At 41.6% G+C, this 22,082-nt stretch overlaps 7 protein-coding genes across 7 annotated transcripts; 4 read left to right on the top strand and 3 right to left on the bottom strand.

Moving 5' to 3' along the window:
* Window positions 1-261: 261 nt before the first annotated feature.
* On the bottom strand, window positions 262-672 carry LOC131977846 (histone H3). The gene has a single exon (XM_059341290.1). It carries the CDS (start codon window positions 670-672, stop codon window positions 262-264), a length of 411 nt encoding a protein of 136 aa, XP_059197273.1.
* Window positions 673-2,011: 1,339 nt separating this feature from the next.
* On the top strand, window positions 2,012-16,324 carry LOC131977688 (uncharacterized). Its single transcript, XM_059341109.1, has 3 exons — window positions 2,012-2,497; window positions 3,604-3,622; window positions 15,871-16,324. Exons 1-3 carry the CDS (start codon window positions 2,118-2,120, stop codon window positions 16,267-16,269), a joined length of 798 nt encoding a protein of 265 aa, XP_059197092.1. The 5' UTR covers window positions 2,012-2,117; the 3' UTR covers window positions 16,270-16,324.
* LOC131977685 (histone H2B 1/2-like) lies at window positions 3,992-4,771 on the top strand. The gene has a single exon (XM_059341106.1). It carries the CDS (start codon window positions 4,325-4,327, stop codon window positions 4,697-4,699), a length of 375 nt encoding a protein of 124 aa, XP_059197089.1. The 5' UTR covers window positions 3,992-4,324; the 3' UTR covers window positions 4,700-4,771.
* Window positions 6,654-7,054, top strand: LOC131977686 (histone H4). The gene has a single exon (XM_059341107.1). It carries the CDS (start codon window positions 6,699-6,701, stop codon window positions 7,008-7,010), a length of 312 nt encoding a protein of 103 aa, XP_059197090.1. The 5' UTR covers window positions 6,654-6,698; the 3' UTR covers window positions 7,011-7,054.
* On the top strand, window positions 10,670-11,134 carry LOC131977684 (histone H2B 1/2-like). Its single transcript, XM_059341104.1, has one exon. The coding sequence runs from the start codon at window positions 10,688-10,690 to the stop codon at window positions 11,060-11,062; it is 375 nt and encodes a 124-aa protein (XP_059197087.1). The 5' UTR covers window positions 10,670-10,687; the 3' UTR covers window positions 11,063-11,134.
* On the bottom strand, window positions 12,325-12,959 carry LOC131977687 (histone H1-like). Its single transcript, XM_059341108.1, has one exon. It carries the CDS (start codon window positions 12,937-12,939, stop codon window positions 12,325-12,327), a length of 615 nt encoding a protein of 204 aa, XP_059197091.1. The 5' UTR covers window positions 12,940-12,959.
* LOC131977683 (histone H3) lies at window positions 15,016-15,485 on the bottom strand. Its single transcript, XM_059341103.1, has one exon. The coding sequence runs from the start codon at window positions 15,474-15,476 to the stop codon at window positions 15,066-15,068; it is 411 nt and encodes a 136-aa protein (XP_059197086.1). The 5' UTR covers window positions 15,477-15,485; the 3' UTR covers window positions 15,016-15,065.
* Window positions 16,325-22,082: the final 5,758 nt, after the last annotated feature.

Below are 22,082 nucleotides of genomic sequence, written 5' to 3'. Positions count from 1 at the left end.
GTATGCGATAACTAAATGTGTTTTGTCCATACAGCAATATGCATGTTATAGATTTATTTCAAGGAGTGAAGATGGTGTGTTTTAGTTTTCTCAAGCTAGGAATAGCGAATTTAACGTCAAAGGCTTTTGCTTATTTTCAAACAGATTATTCATAATATGATTGAACGTGTTTGATGGCAACAGAGGAATGAGCTCTTGAGTTGAGAGTGAGGTGGCTCTTAAAAGAGCCGTTTTGTTGTGGTGGTGTGGTAGCGGGTGACTTTAAGCTCTCTCTCCACGGATGCGGCGGGCCAGCTGGATGTCTTTGGGCATGATGGTGACCCTCTTGGCGTGGATGGCGCACAGGTTGGTGTCCTCGAAGAGTCCGACCAGGTAAGCCTCGCTGGACTCCTGCAGAGCCATGACAGCGGAGCTCTGGAAGCGCAGGTCGGTCTTGAAGTCCTGAGCGATTTCTCGGACCAGGCGCTGGAAGGGCAGCTTGCGGATCAGCAGCTCGGTGGATTTCTGGTAGCGACGGATCTCTCTCAGAGCCACGGTACCGGGCCTGTAACGGTGAGGCTTCTTCACGCCGCCGGTGGCCGGGGCGCTCTTACGGGCAGCCTTGGTGGCCAGCTGCTTCCTGGGAGCTTTGCCTCCGGTGGATTTACGAGCGGTCTGCTTGGTTCTTGCCATGACTCCTTTTTCTTTCTCTGAACAGAAAAAAATGTGTGATTCAACGGAGAGACTCGCTGCTCTTAAACTGTGGGACCAGCGGTGAAATGTGACGCTGCTTCAGACCTCCGGATCCTGATTGGTGAGCGGCTCCTCCTGCAGCTCAGCTCCGCCTAGAGGAGGAACCCACCGCCCGGATCTCCGCTGCTTATTGGGGGAAAATTATTTAAAAATGCCCGCCAACAGTGAGAGCGGGCCGCATACACAACATTATCAAAAAGAACATCAGATCATTTAAGCACATGTGCAGTGGGGTCATGTGCAATACTAATGGCTGCACAGAGGGTGGAGGTCATGGGGGAAAGAAAGGTGTAGTGATTCAGTTTCATCAATATTAAACATTAAAAACAGGACAGCCAAAACACATCAGGAAATAAAATACTGTTAAAAACATCCGGATTGGCACAACATGGGAGGGAAATAGTGTTCATGTGGGTTCCAGCTCATCAAGGTTTAATAGGAAATAAAAAAGCAGACAAAATGGCTAAGGAAGTAGTTGGAAAAAAAGAGGTGGAAATGAAAGTAAAGTTATCAAAAGCAGAGGGGAAAAGTCTTTTCTGGAAAGAAATAATCAATCAGTGCAACCATAATTGGAAGAGGCAGATAAAAGGGAGACATTTATACAAACTGAAAAGTGTAGTAGTGGAGGCAGGGTGTTATGGTGATAACAGAACAGAAAAAGTAACATTACAATAATTAACACACTTAATATAATAGGAAAACTGGTGAGTGTAACTGCGGGGAGAGGGAGACAGTAGAACATGTGGTAACAGTGTGTCCTGAGAATAAAGGGAAAGGATGAAGGTAGAGATGCAGAAGGCAGCTATAAGAGGAGAAAACTTCCAAAATATAATAGAAGGTGGGAAATCTAGAGAAGGGAAGAAAATCCTTCTGAGATTTCTTACCACAACTGGACTAATTTAAAGAATATAACAAAACGAAACTATGACAGAAGTTAAGTCCAGCAGATGGCGGTAAATGCAACGAAAAGGAGGCCAACTGCCAATAAACACCAAAGAAGAAGAAGAAGAAGAAGAAGAAGAAGAAGAAGAAGAAGAAGAAGAAGAAGAAGAAGAAGAAGAAGAAGAAGAAGAAGAAGAACCCCGCCCCCGCCGGGGTGGGACCGGCGGTGAAATGTGACGCTGCTTCAGACCTCCGGATCCTGATTGGTGAGCGGTTCCTCCTGCAGCTCAGCTCCTCCTAGAGGAGGAACCCACCGCCCGGATCTCCGCTGCTTATTGGGGGAAAAATTATTTTAACGTGCCCGCCAACAGTGAGAGCGGGCCGCCCCCTGCTGCTCTACTGGAGCCTCCTGTTTGCTTGGTTGTCCGCGGACATATAAAGGAGGCTCCGGCTGCTGGAGCTCCAGTTTCTCTGAGTTCTTAGTCCAGAAAACACATCTAACCATGAGTGGAAGAGGCAAAACCGGTGGCAAAGCCAGAGCAAAGGCCAAGACCCGCTCCTCTCGCGCCGGGCTCCAGTTCCCGGTCGGTCGTGTCCACAGGCTGCTGAGAAAGGGAAACTACGCTCAGCGTGTCGGTGCCGGAGCTCCGGTCTACCTGGCGGCCGTGCTGGAGTACCTGACCGCTGAGATCCTGGAGCTGGCTGGAAACGCTGCCCGCGACAACAAGAAGACCCGTATCATCCCCCGTCACCTGCAGCTGGCTGTCCGCAACGACGAGGAGCTCAACAAGCTGCTGGGCGGAGTGACCATCGCTCAGGGCGGCGTGCTGCCCAACATCCAGGCGGTCCTGCTGCCCAAGAAGACCGAGAAGGCCGCCAAGAAGTAAACATGGACCCTCTCTGACTGCTGGAGACAACACAAAGGCTCTTTTAAGAGCCAACCACTTCTGATTTCAAAAAGCTGTTTCTAAACATTATCTGGAAATACACTGCCATACATTAATTTTAAAGAACAGTAACACTTTAAGGCAGGGCTGTCAAACTCTGTCCCGCGCGAGGCAATACCAAATTATTATAATATTGTACTAAAAAAGCTGATCCGCCGGTATTATACGGCGCATTTACCGCTAATACTACAAATCACACAATGCCCTGCTGTTTTGGCGCGTCAATCAGGACAGGACCCAGAAACGCGCTCCTATGTGACAGTCGTCATAGACATATATAGCCTACGTATGTCTATGGTCATAGCAACCTCAAGCTAGAGTTGTCTCCGAGCTAGCCCTTCCCAAAAATGGTGAAAAAGGCAGAATTTATTAACCTGTTGAAAAAGTTTATTTTGATATTTAAATAGGAAGGATGCAAATAGAAAAGGGGCATGCGATTTTTATTTAACAAATTAATGACACTGATGTTTTTATTTGAAATTTGCTGTTGCATGTCTGCATGCATTATATATTGTATGTTTATAAGCGTTGCTGGTTCCATATTTAATGTTAAAGCAAAACATGTTTGGTATATATAAAAAGGTTTATTTGTTCAATGTTGGCCCGCGATTTTATTCAAGTTTTAAATTTTGGCCCATTGTGTATTTGAGTTTGACACCCCTGCTTTAAGGTGTACATTAACTGCCAACTAGAAGGTCATAACGAAGCAGATGGAGAAAGATGTTCCCAAATAACTTGACTGGCTGTCTCTACTATTGGGTTGTTCAACATTTTATTCCTATCTTCTGGTGTGTGTATATTCAAGATTTTATTCCTATCTTCTGGTGTGTGTATATGTATCAAGCACAGATTTAAAGAAAAAAAGTATGAATAGCCAATATTTCTACATTTGAAAAAGAAATGTTACATATATTGTAAATAGTTGATGATGGTAATTGACAATTGTATTGTAAAGTTTAGTTTAGCTTGGTTGTTACTTTAATGTTGTTTATTGAAGTACAGATACTGTTATGTGAAAAGAATCTATTTTACATTAAAGCAGCAAGACACAATTGAAAACAGTAAAAACAGTCAATTAAAACAGGGAAATAGAAATAAATATATAAATAAGATAAAATAAGATACAGCAGGATAAAAAAAGAGATATAATAATAAAAAGCACAAGTCAAAAATTGCGTAGTTAAAAAGTAAGGGCAGTAGAGTACAGCAGATAAGTGTTAAAGTTAAGAGTATGCTGCAGTAAACAATAGTTTTTTTAGTCCTGATTTAAAGGAGCTGAGCGTTTGGGCAGATCTCAGATCTACAGGTAGTTTGTTCCACAGGTGAGGAGCATAATAACTAAAAGCTGCCTCACCCCGCTTAGTTCTTGTTCTTGGGACACGCAACAAGCCAGTTCCAGATGACCTAAGGGGTCTGGATGCTTCGTAGAGAGGTAGCAGATCAAGCAAGTAATTTGGTCCGAGACCATTCAGTGCTTTGTAGACCAGCAGTAAGAAACACAAGAAAAACAATCTGCATTTAAAAAAAAGATGCTAAATGATCTTCACATAAGTAAGGAAGCATTTATTATTTATTGCCTAATTATTTACAACCTAAGGAAGGATGTGGAACTTGGACTCTTCCTACTGCGCATGCTCAGTCCCGCTCAGCAGACGACCAATCCCGTGAGCGCAACAGCACAGTTGCGTTTACATGAAGTGGATATAAATTACCTCTCTGAGGGCTGAGAGGACATTCGACTCTGATAGACTCGATAATCAATCATGCCTGAACCAGCACCGAAAGCAGCCAAGAAGGGCTCCAAGAAAGCCGTTTCTAAGGCCGTCACCAAGAGCGGCAAGAAGAGGAGGACCAAGAGGAAGGAGAGCTACGCCATCTACGTGTACAAGGTGCTGAAGCAGGTCCACCCCGACACCGGCATCTCCTCCAAGGCCATGGGCATCATGAACTCGTTTGTCAGCGACATCTTTGAGCGCATCGCCGGCGAGGCCTCCCGTCTGGCTCACTACAACAAACGCTCCACCATCACTTCCAGGGAGATCCAGACCGCCGTCCGCCTGCTGCTGCCCGGGGAGCTGGCCAAGCACGCCGTGTCTGAGGGCACCAAGGCCGTCACCAAGTACACCAGCTCCAAGTAAACTCTTACTACTGCTGCTGCTCCAACAACACAACGGCTCTTTTAAGAGCCACCCACTTCATCCAAGAGCTTTTCCTGTTGTCCCTCAAACTTAAACAATATTAGTAATTCAACCTCATGAGGTTAATATAATATTAACCAAAAACCCAGAGTGTGTCTTATTGACTAAAAGTATAAATTGTAAAAGGTAGTACTAACGTTTAATTTACAACAATAAACCCTGGTCAGTTTATCCAATCTGTATTTTCTTTCAACCTGTGCTTGACAAATATGTTTCTAAATTAAATAAATAAATTAGACTGTTGAATAACCTAATGGTAAATAAGTCTGATTCATTTGGTACTAGGATAAATAGCTTTTAGATGTCAATTTTTCCCCCTTGAATTCAATGATTAGTATTTCCCCTACAGCAAACACATTGCTACAGCAAAGCTATTAATTAACGTGGTAAATAAATATATCCCCATATGGGGAAATGTCTGATCACTTGACGCTTATTTTTCCCACAATATCTCATCTTTTGCAGGCTCATAACTCTAATAAAAAGTCATGTTGGTTTAGTTAGAAAAAAAATATTATTTTCAGCCTGAAAAGTAATGAAATGTCAGCTAAATGTGGTGTAGTAAAAATTATTTAATGACATAAAATGGAAATACTCAAGTACTCAAAATTGTACTGTATACATTACTTGAGTGTATGTATTTATTTATTCATTCATTCATCATAAACTTAAACTCAATATTGTTAGAAAAATTGCATGAGGAAACCTTGAAAATTGATAATCTGTCACCAACAGAAAAAAAACCTCACCATTTTTCTGCGCAGTTCGTTGATGGGGAAATGAAGAGCTGGAGACGTCCAAGTTCTCAGTTTAACAAAAGTTTATTACAATACGTCAAAAAATATGCACTTTACAGAGATTCTCCGGGTTCAAAAACTCATGTCCCTGAATACAAACAGACGGGTTTCAGTTCGTGAAGTCTGAACCACGACTCTCTCCCTGAACCCATTAAAATACTGACATTTGTTTACAAAACATGCTGGTCAATTTCCTCCAGGAAGTCCCGCCCTCTTGATCGCTGATGATCGCTCACATGGATTTTAAAAGTCTAAAAAATATGAAACAGACAATGAAATATATGTAGTCAAAGTTTCTAAACCAAAATTAACACACAGACATAATCATTGTATCAAAATCATATTTGTCTGACTTAATATAAATGCATAGAGATATTTATTACACTCAAGGTTTGACCTTTGATAGTGACCTGCGTTACACACAGAGACAGACAACAGAGGAGCAGAAATCAAGCATAAAATCATTTACCAATATAGAAAATAATCAATTATTTTAACAATATTTCGGTTTTCTACTCAAAGTCTACGTTTCAGTGGAAAACGTTTTATTTCGGCACACCTTTCAAAATGTTTTATTTTCTTGGAGGCTTATTATTATTAGTAGTATTATTGCTAGTGATATATCACTTGTGCAGCCGAAGAAAGTTTTTTTTTAAAAATGCAAAAAGTCGAATGCAATTTATAATAGGGAAACAATAAAAGTGTCTAGTAATAGTACAGTATACTGTACAATGAGGACTTATATTGCAAAATTATATTCTTCAGCCCTTATTTTAAATCATAGCCCCCACCATTCATCATGCTCTGGGTCATATTCTTTGACTTTTTCTAATGTTTGGGTCATTCTTTAGTAAAAGCTAATTGAATAAAAAGCAACAGTTATTCAATAGGCTACTACATCGTTAAATATCTACAATCTGTAAGTATATATTTATCATCTTTGTTTGTTTTCTGCTATAAAACCTTTACATCTTATGTCCAGATTCACCTTCTAAACTCGAGGAAGCGCTGAGTTTGTCTCCGCCCACCGGAACACATGAGTCATCTGTTCTCTCTCACGTCCGCAGTTCAGATGTAAATACCGGCGATCAGAGCGCTTCCACTCATTCGTTTCTGACGATCCAAACTCAACAAAATAGAAAATGTCTGGCCGCGGTAAGGGAGGTAAAGGACTCGGTAAAGGAGGCGCTAAGCGTCACCGTAAAGTGCTCCGTGATAACATCCAGGGCATCACCAAGCCCGCTATCCGCCGTCTGGCTCGCCGCGGTGGAGTCAAGCGTATCTCCGGTCTGATCTACGAGGAGACCCGCGGTGTGTTGAAGGTCTTCCTGGAGAACGTCATCCGTGATGCCGTCACCTACACCGAGCACGCCAAGAGGAAGACTGTGACCGCCATGGATGTGGTGTACGCTCTCAAGAGGCAGGGCCGAACCCTGTACGGCTTCGGAGGTTAAACTACAAACTGCTGATACAAACAAAGGCTCTTTTAAGAGCCACACACTTCATCTACAGAGAAACCTCCCGTCATTGTGTGTATATTATCAAACTCTTCATCAGATTATTTCACTTGATACTTAGTTAATGAAAAATTGCTAAAAGTTTGCCTTTAAAAGAATGCTTATGAGCTACTTTTGTCCAACAAGGGGTATATTCATTTATACCAGGCGTGAAATTGAAGACAAAAGTGTATTTTCCTTTTCTATGACTGTAAGCTACACTTGGGCAGCATTGCAGACATTATACCATTTTCGAATGTTTCATTCACAATTGCTGTAATAAATGAAAACTGATACATTTGTCATGCACGCAACAATAAACTCTGGTGCATCCTGCTTTACTGCATACATGTTCATATATGGATTAAGGAGAAAAATATAAACTGATAAGAATGAAAAATAATAAAATGTTGGCCATTGTTTATTGAATATCTCTTAAAGAGGAGTGACAAATTTTAACATCTACAAACCAAAAAAAAAACTTGCTCACCTTGCAATTCTGCAATTCCTCATCTTTGTCTGGGTTTCCCTCTGCCCCCACTTCTTAAGTCTGGATGAGGTCATTTCTCCAAACAGCAGCTGAAACTCCTGCACCACCTAAAAACATTAGAAAATGCACAATAATTGGGAAAGTGTAACAGTTTTGAATTATTAAATATTTTAATATTAATTATATTATTGAATTATAATCTTCTTGTTTGATTCCTGTTTGACAGGGAGAGGATGCAGCACAGCTGGCATGTCCAGAAAAAGTACATCAAGTGCATCCAGGACCTGCCAGGCCCACCAAAACAGGGGAGCTCACAAAGGCAGGTTTGTGGCTGTCCACCCTCACGTTGGTAAGCATTTGTGAACACAGTGGTATTTAACTCGGTTTTAAAATCCTTTATTAACACTGTAAATGATCCACTTTACTTCAATTATTTTAGGAGAGCTCATAGGGCTACAGTATCTGTTCCGGCAGACTGGTCAGGCACTGCAGGATATGCACCCTGACTCAGAGGAGACCGCTGAGTTAATTAAACAGCATGAGGATGATGTGGAAACAAATGAGGGCTTTGCTGACATCCCAGGCGAGCCCACAGTGGCTGACCTGGAGGTCCCTCAGGTTGCAGCATCTCTCACTCTGGGTCCCTCATCTGGTGTCCACCATCTCCACCCTGAGTGTGGGCACATCCCCAGTGGTTTTCAGTAGATCCACCAAAGCTACTGGTATGGTTGAGTTATTCAAAATACCAGTGAAATTGCAATATGACCAAGTGCAATGACAAAACAGCATTAAAATGATGTAGCTCAGTGCTGCAGAGATGCCTGGCCTACAAATTTTGATCCCCAGATGTAAGAGAACATGTTCATTTGGTACAGACCCCAACAAATGTCGCTTCATCATTATTATAAAAGTTTTTGCAGTGAAAACTAAAACTGTTATGCTTTAATATCCATACAAAATAATCTTGTTGCCATTTTTCTTACCTTTACCTTTTCTTTCCTGCAGTCCTACCTCCTGGAACATCAGTCCTGGCTCATGAAACATCAGCCCTACCCATGGCACATCTTCCATGGCCTCAGAGATTCAGCTGGTAGAGGTGAACCAGAACACCCTCATCCAGTGGCACAACAGCAGGCAGAAGAGGCAGAAGCTCTCTGTGCTGCTTCAGAGTACTGCGTTGCCTTCAGCCCTCCCTGAGTCCGAGGAGCCTCTTCAGGAGGCAGGAGCACTCCCTGCTGAGCCCAGGTCAGCTCGACAGGAGCACCAGTACCAGCTGCCGGAGAGCACAGCAGGTCAGGCACAACAGAGGCCGACAGCCTCTAGTCGCCCCATCATGCCAAAGGCACCAGTGAGACTTGTGCTTGTCACGCCCCCAGCACCTCAGATTGCCACCGCAACAGGACAAACTCTTCCTCATTTCGTCCCAGTAATCCTTCCTGTGCCAGTTCAGGGCACCAACCCACAAGTATCTAACACATGCAAAAGGTGTGGCCAGTTCCGCACTGCTGACACAGGACAAAGCCAGTACCATGGCAGAGTGTATTGCCCTCGATACACTCACCAAACAGCAGTGGTTGGAGAAAATGAGGAAGACATCTTCTAAATAACGTGTAATATATTGTAAACTAGAATATTTCTTCTTCTTATACAGCAACCTATGCCCTTTCAACCTCAAAATGTATGTGTGTGTGTGTGTGATGTGTACCCGGAGGAGTGTGCGCGCTTATGCATGCATGTTGTTTGTTTAACGAAAATCACATAAAGTTACCTCTGTCTGTCTGTGTGTCTGTGTGTCTGTGTGTCTGTGTGTGTGTGTGTGTGTGTGTGTGTGTGTGTGTGTGTGTGTGCGCGCGCGTGCGTGCGTGTGTGTCCGGTTCTCTCTTTCTGGAAGAGATTGATGAAAGGATGAAAGGCTTTGGGGTCGACCAATCAGAGCAGAGCAATCAACAGAAATTAACAGCTGTTGAATATTCGGGCACACAGAGCAGCCAGACAGACTGGAATTTCTGGATTCGAACAGAAAGCATTTTTGGAAAAACCACAATACCAACCATTAATCCGACTTCACTTTGAGTGTCCTGAGTTCTTCCTGAACAGCTACATATGTTTTTTGTGAAGAAAAATTAAGAAATAGCTTTGTAAGAGCAATCTGAAAAACTGTTAAATATGTTTTTCTACAGAAATCTTCCTGCGTTTTTAATATGGGAGTCAATGGGGCTGTTGGTGCGTGTTGGTGGCACATCTGTGCGTCCTACGCCCAAACTATAACTCTGACAGCTTTACCAGAGGATTGTGAGTGAGAAGACACATTTTCCTACATTTCTATTCATAAATTATTTCTGTAGAGTGGAATTTGCGGCCTGGAGCGCAGTTTTAAATTTATTTTTTGACAATTTTGTGTCTCCCTCTACACTCAGAGCAATGATGTCACACACACTCTGACACGAACATTCCATGCAATACATACCCATTATAATCTCAGAATTTCTCCAAAAATGATCATGGTCATTGAACAGGGATTGATAAAAAACTATATGACCTGTCGAAATGTGGATTAATTCACCAATACACAAGACTTGTGTCTACTGTTTAAAGTTTAAATGGAGTCTCTAGGTGAAATTATGCCGCAGAAGTACACATTTGAAAATCTCCAATTATTGTTCTTTTTCGCTCATTTTTTTCCAGCCGTCCCATTCACTTCAATGGAAAATTTTGCGCAGTTTTCCATAGAGAAAAGTAATAGCACACAATCCCAATCAAACCGCACGTTTTGATATATAACTCTTTGAGTTGCAGGACGAGTAGCGGGATTAAATTGTGTATTGAATGCATCAAAAGTTTCCAACTTGTGTTCAGGCAGCTAGAAATGCCTAATAAATATGAAAGAAGGCAATTTTTTTCCTTTCTTTCCTCTTTTTCGCCCCTATTTTCTTCTTCCCCTTCTTTCTTCTTACCTCTTCTTACCCCTTCCTCCCCCTTCTTCTCCTTTCTTCTTCCCCCTTCCTAGTGCGCATGCCCAGTCCCGCTCAGCAGACAACCAATCCTGTGAGAGCAACAGCACAGTTGCGTTTACATGAAGTGGATATAAAAAACCACTCTGTGGTCTGAGACGGTATTCGACTTCTGAAAGACTCGATACTTCAACATGCCTGATCCAGCACCGAAAGCAGCCAAGAAGGGCTCCAAGAAAGCCGTTTCTAAGGCCGTCACCAAGAGCGGCAAGAAGAGGAGGACCAAGAGGAAGGAGAGCTACGCCATCTACGTGTACAAGGTGCTGAAGCAGGTCCACCCCGACACCGGCATCTCCTCCAAGGCCATGGGCATCATGAACTCGTTTGTCAGCGACATCTTTGAGCGCATCGCCGGCGAGGCCTCCCGTCTGGCTCACTACAACAAACGCTCCACCATCACTTCCAGGGAGATCCAGACCGCCGTCCGCCTGCTGCTGCCCGGGGAGCTGGCCAAGCACGCCGTGTCTGAGGGCACCAAGGCCGTCACCAAGTACACCAGCTCCAAGTAAACTCTTACTGCTGCTGCTGCTCCAACAACATAACGGCTCTTTTAAGAGCCACCCACTTACTCTCAAGAGCTTTTCCTCTTATACTTGAAACTTAAGGGAAAAAGTAAGCAAACCTTATGAAATGTGTATACGAAGATTGATCAAAAACCCCAGAGGGTGTCTTATTAACTTCAAACATTAATTAAAGTAACTATAGCAGAATGTAGTAAACGTTTTTAATTTATTACAATGAATCCTGGTCAGTTTGTCCAATCTGTATTGACAAACTCCATTGACGTCAAATCTCAATTTGAAAAACTTTTATTAAATATAGCAAAAATGTATTCGGCCTACTGACCTTTTTTAATTCATGGGTTAGATTGAATCCTGGTCAGTTCATGTAATTATCCGCATCTTCTCCGTCTTTGTGCTTGACATATTACTCAAAATTAAGTAATGCTCCATGAAGACTGTTAAGCCGAAGAGTAATGCTGGTTCAGTTAGTTCTAGAATACATTTTAGATGTCAGTTTTACTCTTTGAATTTATTTAGTAGACAACAAAGCTATTAATTAATGTGGTAAATATATATTTTTATTCATATGGAGTTAATGTCTACATCACCTGTTTCCTAATATTTTGCTTTGAAAATGGAGCTCTTTTCCCTGATAAAATGCTATGAGGGTTTCAGGAAACTCCGTTATCAATGTACGTGTGTTTATATCTGAAATACTCCCTGGTGGGAAATTGCTTGTGACAGTTGCAGCTGTATAAGACTACAAAGTAATTATGTAAAAACCAAAACGTGCTAAACTTACTATATAACTATAAAACGGTACTCTTCAGTACACTGTAGAGATGTAACAATGATTCTTGAGGTCCATATTGCATAGATAATGTACTGTACTTTATGTACTGCATACTCAACTAGTCAATGTAAAATGTATACATGAGTATTTACAAATCAAACCGCACAACGATATATTAAGTAGAACACATTGACAACCCTTTAGACATATCCTATGTAATGTATGCAAACCCATATACATTTATAAATCACATTTTGACCTTAAATTGAAACACAGGTCTGCAGTAAACTTTTGGCGGGTATAAAAATAATTCAGTCATTTGGAGATTAATCTTAGTTAGTTGGCATTACAACAAATAATAATGCGTAACTTACCCATCGTGTGTATCATAAAGAGATATAAAAGGGAAAGCACTCTTTAAAGCTGGTGTGGTTGGCTCTTAAAAGAGCCTTTGGTGATGAGAGTGATGTGGCGCTCACTTCTTCTTGGGTGCTGCTTTCTTGGCTTTGGGCTTGGCAGCAGCTTTCTTTGCGGGGGCTTTCTTGGCTGCAGCAGCCTTTTTGGGTGGAGCCTTCTTGGCGGGCTTGGCGGCCTTCTTGGGGCTCTTGGTGGCTTTCTTGGCCGCTGCGGGTTTCTTGGCCTTCTTGGGAGACTTCTTTGCGGCTGCTGGCTTCTTTGCTGCCGATGTCTTGGACTTCTTGGCCGCTGCAGGTTTCTTGGCTGCGGGCTTCTTAGGTTTAGCTGCAGGTTTCTTAGCTGCGGACTTCTTGGCCTTGGGCTCGGCGGCCTTCTTGGCGAGCTTGAAGGAGCCGGAGGCCCCGGTCCCTTTAGTCTGGGTCAGAGTCCCGTTAGCGACCAGGCCCTTGATGGCGGTCTTGACGCGGACCTTGTTCTTGTCCACATCGTATCCGCCGGCAGCCAGAGCCTTCTTGATGGCGGCCAGAGACGTGCCGCCCCGCTCCTTGGATGCGGACACAGCAGCAATGATGAGGTCTTTGGCGCTGGGACCAGCCGGTTTGGGTTTGGAAACCTTCTTCTTCGGTGCTTTGGCCGGGGCCGGGGCGGCGGGAGCGACTTCTTTATCTGCCATGACTTCCTCTGAGCTTTGTTCCTCACGGAGTGACCAGAGAGTCTGAGGGACTGTTGCAGAGCTCGGAGCAGCGGGCTGTACTTGAACACACCATGAGAACCGTGGAGACTCAAGCCAGGCCGCGGCTCCTCTGTGCAGTGTGAAAGCCGGGACACTTGTGTTTTCTCTGCACTGATAAAAGGCTAAAAACTAAATGTAGGAGAAGTGCTGAAGGCTGAGAGTGACGGAGCTGATAGCGGACTTGTTTCTCTTCACATTGAAGTCACGTAGAGTTCTGATGCTCTCTGCATTTTGTTTGTGGAGCCTCCAAACCTCACCTCTTCACCGCCAAGAACAGCACTTCTCAGCGGCTTTTCACACTTATTTCTCTCCTAAAATGAGTTAAAGTGCATCAGAGCTCCGATAAAAAACAATTTCCAGCTGCTCCACATGTTTGTCCAGAGACTGAGTTTAAAAACAAACATCTGCTACTCATGAATTTATATTTAAATGAAGTTATTCTGGTTACAGCAAACACACTGATGATGGCTGATGGAGTTCATCCAGACTTCCTGTCAGAGCTGCTGGCTATGAACATGTCCTCTACTAAAGACAACTTTTAATATAAATACTTAATAATTCTAGGATAAATTATCAAATACACGACATATGTTTGGTGAAGCGCAGTAAGTAGCCTCAGATGTTACATTTCTCTGTTTCACTGATACTCTAATATAAGTAAACTTCAACAAATGTTATTTTCTGTTTTCTGCTGTTTTCTACAGATCTAGTATAAAATATTCAGATTGTTCTTACAGCTCAATAAAACCAGTCTGCCAACTCTCACACTCTGAAAGGGAGACTCATATATGCCACTCATCAATTTTCTCATGTAGACCAAACAAATATTGAAACAGATGACTCTGGTTGCCCTGGATAACTACAGTGTAAAAGAAAAGACATATTCCAGAAACTTACTGTTTTATTAGTTTCTACATGTGCAAATGTCGAAGTAAAAAAAAAAGGTAAAGGTAAATGACTCTATATTATAACCATTAACCATTAATTAAAGTGGAAATCTCTTAATTAATATAAGGACATGATAGATTAATTTATAGTAATATTCAATTGCTTAATGGTAACACTTAAACATTACATTTCAGTGCTTCTGATGTCTTTGTAAACAGTCACAATAGATGCTGCTGCAGTCAAGGTGAACAAATAACCTGCACACAATCCAGATGATCAAACCAGAAGAGCTGCGGACATTTATGCTCGGAAATTATAATTATATGTTCCATTTTTACCCACTTCTGGAAATAAAGCACTCTGCAGCAGTAAATTGATGTACATTAATTGACCATGCTGTGTATTTTGCAACAATGTCTGTCCACAGAGCTGATGCATGATCATCTTAAAATGATATGTATCCATGTATCCAAAGGAAACAAACGTTATTTTACATTATTTAAAAAAATAATACTTTGAAGCTGATGTATGCAGGTGAGACCAACCCAGAAGGATGATCTGCACTCCATCTTTCTCCCTCTGCAGGTTTAATTGCTGCTCTGAGGGGCGTTCAGGTGCACGCTGCCAAGTGTGCAGAGAGCCAAAACACCTGAGGGCCCAGCCTGCAAAGATTTTTATCTGTCAGTGATCACAAGCACCTTGGGCAGCTCATGTGTTACTGTACTCCTTCAAAGCAGAAACACACCACTCTGCTACTGAGCAACACCAGTGATCGTATAAGGCATGTACCCTATTGCTGTTGCTTATATACAGTGTTGAAGAATTATTCAGACCCTTTACTTCCGTGAAGTACTAATATCACACCGTGAAATTATTCCACTACAAGTACTCATCACGGAAAATGGACTACATGTCGACCTTAATTTTTTAATTGTAGATGTATCTTGCATCTGTGCAAATCTAGCATTAGATTTCCATGTTAGTCCCACAACGGGGACATTTTCAGTGTTGAAGTCTAGGAATATACACTTATGAAAGTGTTCGGATTTTACAGATTATTCAATACATGAAAATATATTATTGATGTGTGATTGCAACAGAGGAATGAGCTCTTGAGTTGAGAGTGAGGTGGCTCTTAAAAGAGCCGTTTTGTTGTGGTGGTGTGGTAGCGGGTGAGTCTAAGCTCTCTCTCCACGGATGCGGCGGGCCAGCTGGATGTCTTTGGGCATGATGGTGACCCTCTTGGCGTGGATGGCGCACAGGTTGGTGTCCTCGAAGAGTCCGACCAGGTAAGCCTCGCTGGACTCCTGCAGAGCCATGACAGCGGAGCTCTGGAAGCGCAGGTCGGTCTTGAAGTCCTGAGCGATTTCTCGGACCAGGCGCTGGAAGGGCAGCTTGCGGATCAGCAGCTCGGTGGATTTCTGGTAGCGACGGATCTCTCTCAGAGCCACGGTACCGGGCCTGTAACGGTGAGGCTTCTTCACGCCGCCGGTGGCCGGGGCGCTCTTACGGGCAGCCTTGGTGGCCAGCTGCTTCCTGGGAGCTTTGCCTCCGGTGGATTTACGAGCGGTCTGCTTGGTTCTTGCCATGACTTCTTTTTCTTTCCCTGAACAGGAGAAAATGTGTGATTCAACGGAGAGACTCGCTGTTCTTAAACTGTGGGACCGGCGGTGAAATGTGACGCTGCTTCAGACCTCCGGATCCTGATTGGTGAGCGGCTCCTCCTGCAGCTCAGCTCCGCCTAGAGGAGGAACCCACCGCCCGGATCTCCGCTGCTTATTGGGGGTGGGGTGGGGTGGGGGGTGGGGGGGGGGGGGGGGGGGGGTTATTTGAAAATGTCCGCCAAAATTGAGAGCTGCCCCCCTGTGCTGCTCCGCTGGAAGCCTCTTCTCTGGTTGGTCCATCAGCAGCCGGCCGCCCCCGCGGACATATAAAGGAGGCTCCGGCTGCTGGAGCTCCAGTTTCTCTGAGTTCTTAGTCCAGAAAACACATCTAACCATGAGTGGAAGAGGCAAAACCGGTGGCAAAGCCAGAGCAAAGGCCAAGACCCGCTCCTCTCGTGCCGGGCTCCAGTTCCCGGTCGGTCGTGTCCACAGGCTGCTGAGAAAGGGAAACTACGCTCAGCGTGTCGGTGCCGGAGCTCCGGTCTACCTGGCGGCCGTGCTGGAGTACCTGACCGCTGAGATCCTGGAGCTGGCTGGAAACGCTGCCCGCGACAACAAGAAGACCCGGATCATCCCCCGTCACCTGCAGCTGGCTGTCCGCAACGACGAGGAGCTCAACAAGCTGCTGGGCGGAGTGACCATCGCTCAGGGCGGCGTGCTGCCCAACATCCAGGCGGTCCTGCTGCCCAAGAAGACCGAGAAGGCCGCCAAGAAGTAAACATGGACCCTCTCTGACTGCTGGAGACAACACAAAGGCTCTTTTAAGAGCCAACCACTTCTAATTTAAAAAGCGGTTTCTAAGCATTAATTGATATATTCTGTCATACATAAATATCCAAGACTGTTTTAAAGAACAATTTTTAAATGTGTTGATCACCAATTAGATCATAGTGATAGTGATGGAAAAACATGATCGCAAATAACTACTATTAGTGGGGCGGATTAGCTGAACAATCGTTCACTTTGTGATAAAAGCATGAAATTTGGTAGATGTGTTGGTGAATATGTTTCAAACAAATCTGGATATTGGGCCACCTCAAAAGCGCCCCCTAGTGGCCGTGGCAGGCATTTGTTATACAAATAAATCAATGATGAATAAAAACTGCCCTTTTAATAATACCAACTGGTGATGAATTGTATATTGCTGGAAAGCCTGATTAGTCACCTTTACAACGAGGTACAGCTTGTAAGGATCGTGCATTCATGGAATGAGCAACGGGGCTAAACGTGTGGGTAGCACCCCCAAAAATGTGCATCCCCTGTGGGGCGGATTAGCTCAATAAATCACAAGAATTGTTTATTTTGTGATAGAAGCACACAATTTGGTGGATGTGTTGGTGGATTTGTTTCAAACAAATCTGTATATTAGGCCATCGCAAATTCGCCCCCTAGTGGCCATAGCAGTCATTTTCTTCGTTAAAATTACAAAAAATATTTAAATTATTTCTTAAAATATTAAAAAAATTTAAACTAAATATACGAACGTAAATTAAAAAATGTAAATACACATATTAAATTAACAAAAATCCAGTTAGACACTCTTTCAGTTATTTTTCCTGCCCCACCACAATCGGGCTAGCCATCGAGCTAGCTAGCAAATGAGCTAGCTAGCATTTGCTTCCTGGGACAAGCAGTGCAGTGCACTGTCCATCAAGGTATGTCTAAATATTTTATTTCACCTGTTATAATTATGAATAAAATATGCTATGAACATCATAAAGGCTAAAGAGAAAAACAATCATCATGGGCCTTGGCGGAAAAGTAAATTAGCAAGATAGCAAAAATAGGTACTTAAGCTAGCTAGTTAGCTTGGAACATGTATCAGTGGCTGTTGGGTGTGAAAGCTTAATAAGACACTGTTAAATTATGTCCTGTGGAATGTGGACATCCCTCTCTGCACACACACACACACACACACACACACACACACACACACACACTATATGTAATGTCTCCTTTGCCCATGTGGTTCTTTTTTTCTTTTTTTTAAAATGTATTTTATAACTCCATCACAGTTAGTCAGGCGGCTTAGGACCAGATTTGAGAAGAAAGGGGACACGCCGGACAAAAGCACCAACATTTTTCCACATGCTCTCTATCACCAAAGGTTTCAACTCCTACCAGTTTCAACTGGTAGGAGCCACTTCATCAAGATTGCAGATTGGAGATGGCAGCAGTATAAGCCATAAGCCGTAAGTCTATGAGAACCAATATATCTTCCAAGCCACTTAGAAGGTCAATCTTGGTGTCAAAATATACATTTTCTGGGTCAAAGAATCATTTAAAGCTATTGTGAATATCACTGGATGACTCACTGTAAATAATTTGTTGATCAAGATCTGACATGAGATGAAAGCGTACCCTTGATTTTTTTGAGCAGTGTACATGGCAGCTAATCCTCGTTCTCCCGTGAACATTGATTCCAAACAGTTTCAACTCAGGATACCCTGCTGCAACTTGAAGCGAGTTGCCCAGTCTGAGTGAAAATGAACATATCTATTTGATCAAATAATCTTCTAGTGATATTCTCAATAGCTTTAAATGATTCCTGGACCCAGAAAATGTATATTTTGACACCAAGATTGACCTTCTAAGTGGCTTGGAAGATATAGCATTTCTCATAGACTTTATATGGCTGCCATCACCGCAATCTTGATGAAGGGGCTCCTACTAAAAATTTAAACCTATAATGATAGAGAGTATGTGGAAAAAATGTGGTGCTCTTGTCCGGCGTGTCCCCTTTATTTGGCTAAGCCGCCTGACTAAGTCACACACCTCAGTACAAGGATTTTGCCAGAAAGAGTAACCTGCTACAAGTAACCCTAGTAGAATTTTTAAAATGTATGATTTTTTTCTCTGTCTAAATGTGTTTTGTTTTTATTGTTGCAGGTCATACAATATTGAAAATTAATTTTTCTTTTTAAGGAGCAACAGAAGAATACAAGCCAAAGAGGAGGCCGTAGCCTGTGAATGGGAATATCAAGACCTAATAAAATGTTATACAAAGTTAATGTTCTTTTCTATTAGACTGTAATAAAGCTTTTGTCACTTTAACATGTCTCTAAATTATATTTGTGGTGCTGAAAACATGAAACAGCAGCTGAAGGGTAGGCAAAGCATTCCACGGCAGTAACCACCGGCGGCCATTTTTAAAAATGTCCGCTCTTAAATGGCCATTTTAAAAAATGGCCGCCACAGCCATCAGAATTTTTTTTGCGATGGCCCAATATCCAGATTCATTAAACATGGATTCAGCAATGAGTGTACCAAATTTGATGCTTTTATCACAAAATGAACGATTGTTCAACTAATCTGCCCCACTACACAGGGGATGCACATTTTTGGGGGGTGCTACCCACACGTTTAGCCCCGTTGCTCATTCCATGAATGCACGATCCTTACAAGCTGTACCTCGTTGTAAAGGTGACTAATCAGGCTTTCCAACAATATACAATTCATCACCAGTTGGTATTATTAAAAGGGCAGTTTTTACTCATCATTGATTTATTCGTATAACAAATGCCTGCCACGGCCACTAGGGGGCGCTTTTGAGGTGGCCCAATATCCAGATTTGTTCGAAACATATTCACCAACACATCTACCAAATTTCATGCTTTTATCACAAAGTGAACGATTGTTGTAAAATATTGAGCTAATCCGCCCCACTATATCGGGTTCCTCAATATTTGACTCCTATCTTCTGATGTCGACATTTATTGTACAGATTAATCAATGTCGCTTTTGTAAAATATAACAGTGCTTCACACAGTAGACCACCTCCACTCAAAGCACCCAATTACATTAGAAGACATAGATTTATACTATGATTAATTATTTCTCCTCCAGCTCTTCAATTACAGTCTCAGATTTCGTCTTCATGTCACTTTCCCTTTTAATCATGTCATCTGTCTATCATCAATCATGTATGCACTTCTCTCAAACACACCATCTTTATCCTCTCATGGAAAGAGTATTTTCTTTGTAATATTTGTACATGTTACAAGTGTTCACTTAATATAACAATACATCTCTCTTGCAGTTCGGCAATTTCACATTAACTATAACAATTCCAACGGAAAGAATACACATGGCTGACTCATAACTTGCCGTTATAATCCATGAGTTCGAACCATAACACAGTTTAGCAGTTAACGGTTAATGCGCGTGCCCTTAACCAGACTGCCATTGTAACTGATTGTACCTGTACATTAGCATTAGCTTGAACATGTTATCAAATCAACAATGGATTTTCACACATACAGCCCATATATTGTGAAAATCTCTTGTGGGTGTCTGGGACTTTGTGGGTTATGGCGTTTATACACATACAGCCATAACCCACAAATGCCCACATACTTCTATTTAGTTCATGTTACTCCATATTTTTTTACTTCTTAATCTTATACTGTGTATTTTGTTATTGTGTACTGCTGTGTATACTGCTGTAACATAAACATTTCCCTCTGTAATCTCGAAATGTCTTGTTGACTTTGGAAAAGTACTAATTTTCCTTCTTTGAATATGTGGATAAACTTTCTTTTTGTCTAGCGATTGAAAGACTCACATATATATTCAAACAAAAAAGCCATATTTTTCATGCTATATGGGATTAATTTATCATATTTTTGGAATCAAGACTCCTTCAATCTAACTAAGTGAGACTGTAACCTTTTATTCAAATGTAATTTAATTTATTTTATGCTGGTTATATATTAATATTTGTTTCTGTTTTTTTTTTTTTTCATTTTGACATATAGGCTACATACTGTATGTATATTCTGAGTATTGGTATGTTTCTCTCTCTTATTTATTTTCTTTTTTCTTTCCTCTCTCACTCTCTATTTCAGTTGATTATGTGTCCACTTTAATCAGTTGATATACATATATAGTGTACATATTGCTTTTTTATTTTTTTTATTTTCCAAAGGATCAAAGTATCATTGTCCTCATAAACTGGGAGGGAGGGAAGTTATTTAAAGACTTGAAAGATGTAACAGAATATTTTTGTACGAATTTAGAGGTAAAAAAAAACAAAAAAACAATAAAGATATGTGTTTTAAAACAAATAATTTCCTTGAGGGTATTACTGAACTGTCTGTCTGTCTGTCTGTCTGTCTGTAAGATAAACCTTTATTCATCCCACAATGGGGAAACTGCACTGTTACAGCAGCAAGTGGAGAGCAGGAAGAAATAGTCAAATGTTGTGTAAAAAATAGTACATAACTACACCGGTACAACAAAATGAATGGCCACGATTCATACAGATGTCTTGAACACATGTTTACATAAACATGAAACTTAAAATGACTGTGTGCGCCACTTGGACCACATGTAGAATTATCACTCTGGAGTTGCTCTTCTCTACAGCCTCCTCCACTGCTCTGACCCATAATGCAACTCAACCAAAGTAAAACTATGTATAGTATACTGACCCAGCCTTACATTTCCACATCACATTTCCCACAATGCCCTCAAATCAAACTGTGACCCTATTATTCACTACTATACTTCACAATAAAAGTCCCACAAAAGGCGATACATTTCAATCAAACAGTTTATCCTTTAGACATATTTATAAATCTTTTAAACATGTTATTTATTGCATAATTAATCACCATTTAATGACTTTATGAACTTGAATGATTATGAACTTGTCTGAAAAAAGGCCAAGCATAAAATAAACTGTATCTGAGAAAGTTACAGAGAATGTTAAAAGTACAGAATAATATCATTTTTTTTTTTTTTTTTTAAATGACATAGGCATAGGCAGATGTTCAAAACATATTGGAATAAACAAGGTCTCTATTAGCTTCACTAATTATCTCCCTGTAAGTAACCTGCAAATGTTTGTACATAATACATTTTTAACCTGCTGTTACATGGTTTTTTCCTTTACCTTGTGTATATTTATATGTTCTTTTCCTCTAAATGCATGTAGAAAAGTCATCAATAATCACATTGTCCTTGAGTATAATGAAAGTGTGCTGAGTTTGTCTCCGCCCACCAGAACACATGAGTCATGTTTTCTCAGAAAAACAACACTCTATGTAGTGTTAAAAGCCAAAGAGAAGAGGTGGGTTTTAAGATTAAGAGATTTAACATGTCATATGTCATTTTGAAATCAAGGTCCCAGAGTCTGGAGGAGGTGGCACAGAATCCATTTTGCTTGAAGTCCTGTGTGACATTTCCACAGTCAGTGGTGATTTGGGGCCATGTCCTCTGCTGGTGTTGGTCCACTATATTTTCTGAAGTCCACAGTCAACATCAGCTATGGACATTTTAGAGCTCTTCATGCTTCCACAAGCTCTTTGGAGATGCTGATTTCATTTTCCAGCAGGACTTGGTACCAGTCATGATATAACTTATCTTTCAAAAAACTACAGCTTACTTTGTATTTATAACTTGTAGTTTTTTTAATGATAAGCCGAAAAAAATCGAATAAATTAATAGAGAAACAGACTAAAAGGAAAGAAACAAGAAAGAAAATGTTTTGTACAATTGTATAAATAAGCTTTTTAAGTTTCACCAATT

Source organism: Centropristis striata, chromosome 9 (assembly GCF_030273125.1).
Source record: "Centropristis striata isolate RG_2023a ecotype Rhode Island chromosome 9, C.striata_1.0, whole genome shotgun sequence".
In the NCBI taxonomy this organism is placed as follows: domain Eukaryota; kingdom Metazoa; phylum Chordata; class Actinopteri; order Perciformes; family Serranidae; genus Centropristis; species Centropristis striata.
Note: the sequence above shows the minus strand (reverse complement) of the source record. Positions and strands in the feature narration are given on the sequence as shown.